This window comes from Syngnathus floridae, chromosome 2, assembly GCF_059516105.1.
Source record: "Syngnathus floridae isolate MCC-2025c chromosome 2, RoL_Sflo_1.0, whole genome shotgun sequence".
NCBI lineage: Eukaryota > Metazoa > Chordata > Actinopteri > Syngnathiformes > Syngnathidae > Syngnathus > Syngnathus floridae.
The window spans coordinates 21,633,079-21,645,542 of record NC_142414.1 but is presented as its reverse complement, the minus strand read 5'-3'; the positions used below and the strand labels follow the sequence as shown (position 1 = coordinate 21,645,542).

The 12,464-nt window shown below is 41.1% G+C and overlaps 1 protein-coding gene across 2 annotated transcripts; it reads left to right on the top strand.

Annotated features, from left to right (window-relative positions):
• Positions 1 to 1,537: 1,537 nt before the first annotated feature.
• tmem201 (transmembrane protein 201) lies at positions 1,538 to 12,242 on the top strand. 2 transcript variants are annotated; one of them, XM_088369207.1, is made up of 11 exons: positions 1,538 to 1,815; positions 2,483 to 2,603; positions 2,683 to 2,877; positions 2,956 to 3,135; positions 3,567 to 3,907; positions 3,979 to 4,176; positions 7,545 to 7,762; positions 8,083 to 8,145; positions 8,881 to 9,171; positions 9,378 to 9,497; positions 10,287 to 12,242. In XM_088369207.1, exons 1-11 carry the CDS (start codon positions 1,715 to 1,717, stop codon positions 10,457 to 10,459), a joined length of 2,001 nt encoding a protein of 666 aa, XP_088225333.1. In that variant the 5' UTR covers positions 1,538 to 1,714; the 3' UTR covers positions 10,460 to 12,242. The 2 variants fall into 2 exon arrangements, with proteins under 2 accessions (XP_088225333.1, XP_088225332.1); XM_088369206.1 differs by lacking the exon at positions 1,538 to 1,815 and adding an exon at positions 2,024 to 2,283.
• Positions 12,243 to 12,464: the final 222 nt, after the last annotated feature.

Genomic DNA, 12,464 nt, shown 5'->3' with positions numbered 1-12,464 from the left:
CATTGGAGAGCAGCCCTCCATATGCTGAGGTTTGGGCCGCAGCCTGTCAGCGCAGAGCTCCGGCATGTGGAGGGCAGTTGGGGGACACATGTGGGGAAGGGTGCGTAGCATTGTGGCAGGAGGACAAGAGCCGAGTAAGGCCCAGCAGGAGAGTTGAGGGGCCTTTTACAAAGAGCGACCAACTGGAGCTCTCTTTTCTCACAGCCCGTTCATGTTGTGTATTTCGCCTTCTCACACCCCTTCTCTCCACAAAACCTCATTTTCCTTTTCCTCAGCAGATTGATACGCCGGTCTAAATGTTCTTGTGTCTTACCAATACATACTCCACACACATGCAACGTGCGCACACACACACACACTCATCCCTCCAGTCCATTTGTGCTGGAATCAACGCTGCTTTGTTTTTCAGTCATTTCGTGCACATCCAAGTCACTCAGGAGAGGCCAGCAAAAAGACGGAAAGGGGCCGTGGATAAAACAAAGTTCTTTGGCTTGCCCCTCACACAATACTTCTCATTTGAATATATTGCAGATCACCATTCTTGAATGGCGTCTCTGATGAAGTGTTGTTTTTATAGCTCCTCACACAAATTCTATAGACCCCCAGGAAACATTTTGCTCTTTTTGTTTTGGACTTCAAAGTTAGTAATGGGACATGTCAGAATGAACAGTGGAGTCACAGGGGCCAGTGTTTAGAAGTTGTTTACCAACTTTAACTATAAAGCCACCGCAGGGAATATGTTATTTTTCCCATGACTAAAAGGGAATGAGTCTTCCCCCCCCCAAAGAAAAACCACTCACAGAGTCCCACCTGAGAATGAATCAGTGAAAGATTAACTGAAATAGTTTCCTATAATGCATGCCATGAATTCATCAGGGAAATGCCCAAAACATTGCACTAACCTACTATATTTGTGTTTTATGAATAAACTAAAGGGAGAGCTTTGTGTCTAAAACTAGCTAACTTTATCTCTGATGATTTTTAGTTCTAAAGATCATTGTGAGACGTGTGGCCAGTGAAAGCCTGATCATTGTCAGTCTGCTGCCCTCTGGTGGTCAGTAATAAATACATCTGAAAACTACTTGTGTTGTATCCTCAAATCCTCGACGGACGAACGGACGGACAGACAGAATGAATGAATGAATTAATTTTAATTGTCTCAAACATGTAAACAATACATCAATAAATAAATAAAGTGAAAGTCATGAAAATTATGACTTTGTATGAGTGCTAGATACAAACAGAATACAATATACAGCACATAATGAGCAACGTTTACATGTCTGAAAAGGAGTGGTAATAAATAGGATTTATTTAATCCCACCAGAGAGAGAGAGAGGGTGAGAGAGAGATATCTTTGCTCATCTATCTTTTTTATGGATATGAAACTTTCTTAGCAAAATATATACATTTTTCTGTCTTTGAATTAAAAATGAATGATATTTTTTTCTCCGATTCAATGTAATCCTGTAATTTGTTTTACACAATATACTGTATAAATCTCCAAATCTTTTCCAAATGCAGCACTAACGGGGCATCCAGTGTTGACGTAGTTTCCGTTTCCGGCACGTGGGCCTGGAAAAAAGACAGGCTCCTTTGCTAGTTCCAACTCGGCGTGCAACATGGATAAGCAGAAGCTTTAAAAAAAAAAAAGAAAAAGAAAAAAAAAGACCCATTTCCAATTTATTCCACCATCAGCTTTTCGGTTCATGCAATGGAGACGTTCAATGACCTTCTGCGACTCTATCCTCAGTTTTTGTACAGCACTACAGCGTTTGTGGCAGGCGGTGCGCTCATCTACAAGCTTGCTAACAGGTAACAAAATGGCATGGGCGAACCGGCAAATCAAACGATTTAAGGGTGCGTGAAGTATCGTTATTGCAACTAAATAATGAGTCTTAAACTGCTGTCTATATTGCGCGGCCACCCCAAACATCCAGAAAAATACTCACTCTAAAAACGCACACCCACAGAAAAATAAAACCCTCAACGAATCGGCGCGGTTCGTCGGGGGAGTCACAGACAACGGTGCGAGCTGATGGAGCGTGAGTGTCGAGCCTCACTTAAACAGGCTTACGTGTCGACAGCGTCCAGGGTACTCAGCAGATGGTGTGCGGTACAGGTCGGCCACAACCAGGGTCAGACTAGAAAGAGGGCATGGGCGCGGAGCTGTAAGGAAGAGGGTGCAGCACACCGGTGGTCGGCCAGGCGGTCACTTGCGTCCAACACAGGCAGCAGAGCTGATGAAGCACTGCAGACATCGGCTACCTGCATCCAATATAGGTAGCTGACCGAAAGCACACATTCTGTCGCGGTATAATATAACAATTACATTGGCACTTTGCAAAGTGGGTCAATTCTACATCTATTGAAAATTCCCCACATTATTAGGATAGCATTAGCTGTTTAATTATTGATGATGAAATGTGCAGTCATGATGCAAGTATAGTTATTTAAAACACCGACTTTGATTGATTGACAGGAAAAAGCCCCTGAATGCGACTGTAAATTGCTGGTTCTGCAACCAGGACACAGTCGTTCCGTATGGCAACAGGAACTGTTGGGACTGTCCCAGCTGTGACCAGTACAATGGTTTTCAGGATGTAAGTTTCCCCTCACTGTTTATAACTCATGGTGCAAGTCCTTGTTATGTGTCTAAACATTTGTTTGTCCTGATATCAGAATGGGGACTATAACAAGCCAATTCCGGCCCAGTACACAGAAGACCTGAACCATGGCGTGTTTGGCAGCATTCCCACTCAAGTCACTCTTGGTACCATGCAGTGGGTGAACTCAAAGATGCTGCTTTGCAGGAAGTGCAATCACAACCAGTCAACTAAGATCAAGCTGCTGGCCTCTTTTATACCAAAGGATGATGTGTGTATTAATTAAAATGCTTGCTTTGCCATTGTCAAGCCTGAAGAGGGAAATAATCGTTTCTTTTTCATTCTCTAGGGGAACTACGATGACGAGATTGACGCTTACAAGTGTCACTTGGAGGAGCACTACAAGCTGTGCAGGCCCTGTCAGGCAGCTGTCGACTATTACATCAAGTATCAGAACCGCCAGCTTAGGACTGTGCTGCTGAGCAATCACCTCAGACGCACAAAAGATTCGCTGAGGGGCTTCATAAAGGTACAGTATGTGCAGAACTGCCATTAAATGTCATTTGAAAAATTAATGTGTGACTAAGGCTGGATTAACACGCCATATCCAAGTGTCCACTGCCTATGCAGTACACAATTCTTTTGGCTCTATTTCAACACATTTCAAGGGGTCCAAGTCATAATACCGGTGTTCATAGTGGCCACTTATTAATGTAGAGCCCCATTTAGGATTTGTCAAATTAAAGATCTGTCAGTCCTATTCAGCCCATGTGGCCATCAAAAGTATGCTACGGTTATTTTAAAATTGTCCTTCAATTTTAGTTCAAACTAATTAAAGTTTTCACTTATCGTGGAAAATAGGGGCAAGTTCCAAATGCTTTTGTGACTTTCGTCCCTTTATTTTTGACAACTTTTCTAAAGCCTTAAATGCTTATAATCCATTGTTCTATTTCTCCACAGGGCTCCCTCTCTGCATCGCTTCCTATGGCAGTCGTACTGCTCAGATGCCTCTCCTTCGTCATTTGCGCCGTCCTGCTCGCCATGTCTTTCTCGGTCGATCTGCAGGCGTCAAACGAAGAGCGGAATCGTCTCCAATCTGACGGCCGCAATGTGTCGACCACCAACAATGGCACCAGCGATGGCGGCGCACAGTCATGGCAGAGCCTGCTGGAGCTCCTTCCAGTTATACTTGTAGACTACGCCAAGTTCTTGTGGCTCTTTGGACAAGCTAATCAAATAACGGTCGTTTGTGTCGGTCTGTCATCGTGTCTTGTTGGTCTCTTTTTAGCAGGAGCCGCCAGGTAAGTCTCGCTTCTCTGTGGATGTCTGGTTGAAGAGGGGTAGGCAATAAGTCATCTGGTCTGATTATCAGGTTGAGGAGAATCGACGTAGTGTCTTCAGTGCTGTGGTTCGTGGTTTTGTGTTGGCACCTGCTGGCAGTGTACGTTGAGGATGACGCCTCCAGCTGGACCCCCACACACGTCACCACAGTGCTCTGTTGCATCGTCAGCTTTGCCGCCGCCGTAGCGACGCACAACCCTCTGAGTCAACGAGGAGGCAGATATAGAAGGTCAGAATCTCAGCACAGATGTACTTGAGCTGTTGTTGCTGCTTCCCTTTCATTCTTCATTTTTAACAAAACCAGAATCATGCAAAAATATGTGTAGTTTTGAGGCACACTTTTGCCGTCTTCTTGTATCGCCACTCAAGCAAGACATTTCACCAGCCTCATTGGTAATATTACAACAATAAATCACTAGTCAAGCTAATATAGAGAAGTTACAGAGTTTCTGCTCATCACAACTGTGTGAAACACTAAATGTGCTCCCACACATTATTAACCGTCTTCAATATTTGTAAAATGCTAAAAGTGATTGTCGTTATAGTAAAAGATTTTTTTTTTTTTTTTCCTTCAACCGCTTAACGTTCCATCGTCCCAGTCAGTCGCTATCTGGGAGAATTGCATCATCGCGTGGCCACTTACCCGCTCATATGATACACTGTTAAAAAACGGAATTCTTGGAGATTTGAATAATGCCTAACATTTTAAGACGTCCAAAACAATTTCATACCCCGTCAAAAATGATATTATGACTATCACGGACTAGCCACGCAAGATACCAAAGCAGAGGCCAGGTTTCCTGTGTTGGATTGACACACCTCACTTGATCCAACAATCAAAGGTTTACCCTGTAACCGGTTTACCCTGTAACTGGGTCCACAACAGCCAATGCACAAGTTGAGCATAAAAATTACCCACCCGCACACACTTTCCTTTGTGATTTGAGCCGGCAGCCTAAACTGTAGTGATGGGGAAATTAAGCTTAAATTTGCTTCATAAACCAGTTGTATTTTTTCACTTCTCCAGATGGCACACTGTTTGACATTTAGCGAAAAGCACACTGACTTTACGTTTCTTAAACACCTTTATTTAAACCAACAGTGCCATCTAGGGGAGCCAAAGAAATACAACTGGTTTATGAATCAAATTTGAACCTTCATTTTACCATCTCTAATAGCAGTTTCTTTTTCTTTTCTTTTTTCCTCCTCTCTGTACTATATAATGTTTGAATGTAAAACCATTACTGTCTTGTTCATTTTGTCCTCCACGTACCAGCCAATGTGTTGTCGCCACTTTTCTTCCCATATCTGTTCATACAGTAGATGTAAAAATGAATGCACTTGCAACACTGGGATGTAGCGAATCAGGATGAACCAGCATCTCTAGAATGTTCCATCATTGTGGCTGACAAAATGGAGCAGAAAGTGCTGTAACCCCAAACCAATATTGCGAGCTTTCCGAATCAAGTGTTCTGTGGAAGTATAGTGTCAATTTCAACCAACTCTTACAACTTGCAGTGTACACACATTCATTTTACACCAGTGGCTCACTTGGCTGGTGTGTGCCTTTACTTCAGCCCTCGTCACTGTCCTCTTGCTTGATTTTATCCTGTCAAGTGTCCAACTCTTCCCGGTGCATACAATGATTCCCAACCAGGGCTGTCGCAGGAAATGACAAAATGAATTAGCTGTGCCAGTGACATGGTGAAAGACAGAACAATGAAATGCCGTTCGATTGGATGGCACGAGGTACAATAAGACTGTGTATCCTACTAGTCATTTCTATCTCAGCTTTGTGTTCAGTTAAACTGACCCAGATTTTACCCTGAGTCGATCAGTTTGGGGGTAAGGAGATGAGATCATCATTTTAGTGGTTTTGTGGGGGGGTGTTGTGTTGTGAGATTTTTCTTTTTTTAATGGGTGCCTTGAAGGTTGGGAACCAGTGATCTGAGGTCTAATGCCACTTTTAGTTGTGATGCTGTATGTGATAAGCATGTGTCTTTCTAAGCACTACTTTTTTTGATGTTTCAACTTATTTCGAATGTAGCTACAGTTTCATATGCTAAACGTATGTATTATACTAATGTAGTGAAAGTTTTTTTAATAGCGTTTATAATCCTGAACATTGTGAAGTCTTTTAGACATGCTGAAAATAAAGTTATCATTATGTGTCAAGCTTCCACATAGAAAAGGAAGTACGATAATACTGCGGCTGCTGTCTCCCGTGGCCTGCATTACATTCATTGATAATTTTGACTTTATATTCTGAAGATATTATTCACATTATAAACTAACTTATTCTTGTTTTATCCCTTGTAGTATTATAATTGAATCCACAAATAGTAATATTTATTCGTGTAAATTACAACTTTTGCAGAATATTTATTTTTTTCTGTGTTGCTTTTATACTAGTGTTAAAGTAGCAATGACGTAGCATTGTTGTTGATTGACAAGCTCAAATGGGAGTCAATAGACAGCATAGCAGTGAAAGGTGTCCACAAAGTCTAAACCAGGAGTCATCAATATAGTGCCTGCATCAGGTGCCATCAAGAATCACATGAGTAAATTATTAATTCGAGTTCACATCAATGAATATCATTAATTATTAACAATAATATAATGAAAGGTAGTTAATCCAGAAACTCGCCCTTTGCAGAAGTCACTCTTGGTTGGTGATCCCTGGTCTCAACATCTTGCTTGAATGTGGTGCAACCTTTTGCCATGGCTTTTGTTTTTCATCTGTTTGAAAGCTGTCTGCATGCTGAAATCTAACTTTTATTACCTGTTAGTCTACTGTTATTTAAGACTGTCATAGTTTTGCTCTGTATATATAATAAACAGCTTAAATAAGCATTTGTCCTTTTTTATGTACGATAAATGCAAAGTTGCTCTGTTGACCCAAAACGCCAATTGGACTAATTTACTTGACCTCGAGCTTAACCGCCACTGTATAACCATCAAACGTGGTTTAAACGGCCTCAATTTGTCCAAGCTGTTTTGAAGTGCATGCACAGGCAGCTGTCGCTTGCTGGTTGACAGCTGTCATGGCATCTCTGGCACCGTTCACAAAGCGCTGACACTTGGCCTTAACATTTGTGCTACTATGCAGCGCACCATGTGTCGACTCTTAGAGTATTACATTGGTCACTACGCCACTCTTGTCCCACTAATAGTCGCACACCATGAAGTAATCTCATACTTGTAGAGTACGAAAAGCCGCCAGTTCATTTATTCAGTATTTTTTTTATATCAAACTTAATGTTCATATCCTGGTACAGCCTGATCCTCAGGACTATGCCAGAGTTGTCTTAGTCTTGGTGTGCACCAATTTCACACAATAGTGGGGAAAAACATGACTATTAAGACGGTTCTACTAAAAAATATCTTGGTAGTGAAGACTGTGAGTGTACGAGTACATGGACTTTGTGTGCAATATTACGGGTAGTGAATGAATTATCAAACGGCTTTCCACGCAAGGGTTATGCATACTGCACATTCAAAATAAAATCAATGACGTTCCAACACTTTATTCTGTCTTCTTTTTTGTTTACCCTTTCAGTTGCAGGTTAGTAGACTGTCACTGCTCTTGTTTTGCAGAAACTTCACGGATTCCTCCATGCGCCCCCTAAGCAACCAGCCCGCTTTGCTTACTCCCGAAATGATCCGCTCCTTCATCCCCACACCTCCTCCCAACATCTTCAAGCTTATAAACCACCATAAGACTGCCCCAAAACCCAAGGGCTCGCTCTCCTCTCTGCCGTGCCGACTCAAGAACGTCCTCTGCCTTGGCACCATCTCCACCTTCACGACGACAGGTAGCACTAATGACTCCTTTGGGTTTGATTCCCACAGCAGATTTGTAGATGTGTGGGATGGAAGAACTGAAACGGTTCACCGCCTCGTCCGTCTGTACCAGGAAATCAAAGTCTTGATTATTAACATGCATTAGAATCATAACTCACTGAAATTTGCTTTGTTCAGAGGGGGCTCCTAAAGCTGCATTCATATTTTCATGCCACTAGGGGGCGTGAACGATTAAATTTTGCTTGACCAGCATGTCCTGACCATGGAACATTATTGTTACAGTAACAGAAAGGGATAAGGGATTACTAATGTATCACTCTTGTTTTTCCAGATTCAGGCTACTTGTTCAGTGGAAGCAGACCGGCCTCGGTCTACAAAGACTCGCCTCCTTCAGGTATTTAAATGCAAAAACCTTAAAGGTCGACCGCAATTTGCTTTTGAAACAAATGTTCCCCTAAAAATAATGCAAAGTTTAGTTATGCCTAATCAAACAAGCCTTGATTCATTTTTTAAGCAATGTCGACTGTCTGATGATGATAATACAGGCCTGTCTTGAATTTGATTTCCCGTACTTCTCCTTCAAAGCAGTCTGTAATCCTTAAATCTGTCATTTTATAAATGCCAGTGACAAGCGCCTTATCTTTATTTTCTTGAGGGCAGTGCTTATTCTCAGCTCATTTTTTTCCTCTAGAGCTCTTTGAAAACAACCATTGCTGCATCCTGCACAGAATAAAAATAAGACATGAAAGCACAGTTAAAGCAATAAATTAATAACATAAAAACACTGAAACAAAAACCACATTCCCATACAACTTGTTTTATTTTAGAATATTTTTTCTGTAGTATTTTACAGACCAATTTGAACACCAGGGGGCATTGTATTTCTATTTCAGTGAAGTGATGTGTGCGGGGCTTAATCGCCAGGTGTGCGAGTGTAACTGGGTTACCAACTTTTTGGCAATTGTCCAGTTCGGTCGCGTTGGGCCACATCACTCTGTGTGCAATCGGCTTAACACCACATTAACTCCACTTAATAGTCAATTTGACAGAAAGAAACATTAAGTAGGACCGGTGCAGGTTTTAGCGTAAGCATTCATTTGGGCTGTCTGTCACCTCTTGTTTTCCATAGACTACTTCTCAATGAAGTCATGGAGTCGCCCATCATCGCCCGGGCTCTCGCCGACTCCCTCGGTGGACGGCTCCGCGACGTCTAGCTCGGGTTCGGACAGACAGAGTCGTCCTCTCATCAGCCCTGCGCGTCTCAACCTGGGCAGCCCCAAACTCAAGATGTACTCCAACAAGATGCAGTCCACATGCAGGTCTCCGCCAGTGTCCTCGACAAATATGCTCCACTCCGACCAGGCCTCCTTTTACAGCGGTCGCAACTCACCAGACATGCCACTTTTCTCGAGCCAGAGTGGTGAGTCGTGAGTGCAGCAGCAACACAGCTAAATGTCTTCATTGGTGTGCCTTCACTGGCACATATGGCTATGAGGGCATGTTCATCGCACATTTTCACAGTTTTTTTTTTTCTTTTTTTTTTTTCCCCTTTCCTGTGATTTACCTCATGACAATGACTGCCTGCTAACAAATTCACATTTAAAGACAAGTGATTTTCTATGACAGATTTGACTTCAATACACGAAGACGACAGTGTGAAGGAGAAAGCGAGCAGCTCGTCTGAGTCTTTAACTTCACTGGTTGGCACGACGACAGGGTTAGCAAAAAACAGCCCCTCCTCACAAAGTAAGCTTTTAAGCATCCAGCATCTTTATTTATTTATTATACTGTATATGGATATTGATTAATTTGAATTGATGACCTTTTGCACCTTTTGGTTTTATGAAAGTTTGAAATTGAGGCTTTTGCTTGAGTCTTCAATTGACTTTTTATTTCATAGTGGAACCTTCTAAAGGTCGAATAGGGTCTCTTCGGGAAACAAGGTTTCCAAGTAGAAATAAAGCATTCTAGGATGAAATATAAACAAGTGAGTCAAGTGAATCTTGTTTAAAACTGAAAAGCACACAAACCTTTAGTCTTAACTATACATAGTGACAAATAACAAATACATTTTTTGTAAGCTATTTTCATTTGTTGAAAAAGAAAAGTGTGCTGTTTTCCTATAGAGTTAGCTTGAAATTCTAATGTGTAAGTAGTGCACAGGATGCTGTCATTCTGCATTTTCAATGGTCACAAATCGTGGTAAAGTTGTTGGCAAGATCTCCTGGAGTACTGTCCAACTTGATCACAATGGCATCTATTCTGTAAGCCTCTTTTATGTACAGTATAGAGTATACGGTGGGCCCTTTGAATGTTGATTAGTTGATGGAGGTCGATCAGTGTTTTTGTAATTTATTAAGATTCCAACCACTGGTCATTTTCCCCTTAGCTAAAAATGTCAATTGAGATGGATGCATTCGCAGGAAGCAAATTTAAATAGCTCCTGTTCTTGTTAAAGACTTAGAATGTTTTGCGACCTGATAAAAATGTCAATGCTTAATAAAGGCAAAGACTGATTTTCTTGGTTTTGCACAGATAAGACACGGCGGCTCTGGATGGTGCTTTTATTCTTCAGCCTGAGCACCAACCTGCTGTTTGCTGCTCTCTGGATGTCTTACAACTGGACGCGAATGGTGGACGATGGCTCTCCCATTCCCCTGTTCCATGAGGTTGTCTCTACTTTGTTAGAAAGACTCAAGAATATCTAACACCCCTGTTTTAGGAATTGGGATGAAAATCGTCTTTTGCGTACAAGTGTTTGCTTGAAATGTATGGCCGCCGGTGTTGAGATGTGCAATAATGTGCTGTTCACTGGACCTTACCACGTGTGACACCATTGCTCCCTTATGGACCGTCACCTTTTTATTAGAGTTTAAGGTGTCTGGTTGCAATGTCATGGTCGCCTCTTGTGCAGGCTTCCACTACTCTGGTTTATTTGGAATGCAGACGAGCAAAGAAATGGAAATTGAATATTGCGCTTTAGTTCAAATCTCTGTTTTTTTGCACACGATAAGAATAGGTCATAACAGCCTCAGTTTTGCAGTCAAGTCTGTCGCCAGCCATTTCGGTTATTTCCGAGGGCCAACTTCAAATCTGGATAAGGCATTGATCTTCGCATGCAGCATTACTTTGTTCGATTTTCTTGCGGTGCTTTGCAAAGTGGCCTATGAATGTCCGCTGTGGCAGCTGGCTTGACTCGGCCGGCCACCCGCTAATGACTACGTTCGCCATGAGACTGACTATGGCTGAATACATGCAGGAGAGTTTTCAAATAGGTTTTGGAACGGGCCAGGCAACTCAATTGTGTTAATTATTAATTCAATGCCCTTTAACAAAACGGTAAATTGCATTGTTTTAGATAGCATTTTGTAGACCTGGTATATTTGTTTTTTTTTTTGTAATTACGAATATGGGAGGGGATGATTCAGTTATATTTAAATGACGTAGTATTTACACCAAACAGCCCATATGTGCTGTCAGTCTAAGTTATGCACAAGGTCATTGGGTCGGAAAAAAAAATCAGCTCCAAATATTGTCTGGTGTTCATTGGAGGACCATGGCAGTTTTTTTGTTGTTTATTTGCACCCCTGGTTGTAGTGCATACTTAATTTATATATTGCATCTTACAGGTGTTTTCCTGCCTTTCCGCAATACAATACTTGCAGATTCACCTATTTGTTGATATTTTTATGGACTCTGTCATCCATAATTCACTTGAAAAATGTAACTATTAACTGTTTTTAGGCCCTGTCTAATACAAATGAAGTGTACAGGATTTTTTTTTTGGTGCGCTCTTGTGGTATTTTGGTGCTATGAAACTCGAAGTGACAGGTGTTTCATTTAGACAGCAAGGCTTTGCCACTATTTTATATTATTTTTAAATGTAGAAACACTATCAGTATGTCTTTGCTTTGTGTTTTCCCTGTAGTGTCTGTCAAGTGTTGCCAAGCTCTAACTTAAGTTGAGTGCAAGGAACTCTTTTTGTATTCTCTCAGCACCCATTTTGGCAAGAGTTGTCTCTCTTTGAAGCGATTAAAACACAAAAGCTGAGATACCTTAAAATCACCATGTTTGGAATTTCCTGTTGTGAATGTTGTTGCACTTAATTATTGTTTTTGATGTGTTTCATTGAAAAAGAATGATGGCCTAAACAGAAATTATAGAAATGCAATATTGCACACAAAAAATGATGATTCAACACTGTCAGCCTTGTCCCTGTGTGCGTTTATTCCCATGAGGTTTTTTTGGATGCAATTTTCATAGTGTGCAAATGTAGTGGCAACCATGTCTTGGAAGAAGCCTAATCATGTTACAATGATTAATGATGATCTTAATTTATTTGGACATTTTTGTTGTAAAAAAAAAGACTTTTTAAACTTTTAAAGGCTTTGGGCTGATTTGTATGTAGAGTGTTGTGCGAATATCTTTTATCACAGAGCAAAGTGAACTGTACATTTTTGCAGGTGAATAAAATCTATTTTTCTAACTGTACCAGTATTAATTTCGTATCTGCTTAATACAGAAACTTATAAAGAAAATTTATCTTTTATTTGGTTCAATCACTCACCTCTGGAAAAAACTAAACCTAGACTCTGGCACCAAAGAGTCAAGCTTAAGTATGTGGTTACTATGTGCCAAGATTCAAGTGCATCAATTATTTAAAATAGAGTAGAGAACTTTGTTAATTGAAAAAGTAAATTCATTACATATAGT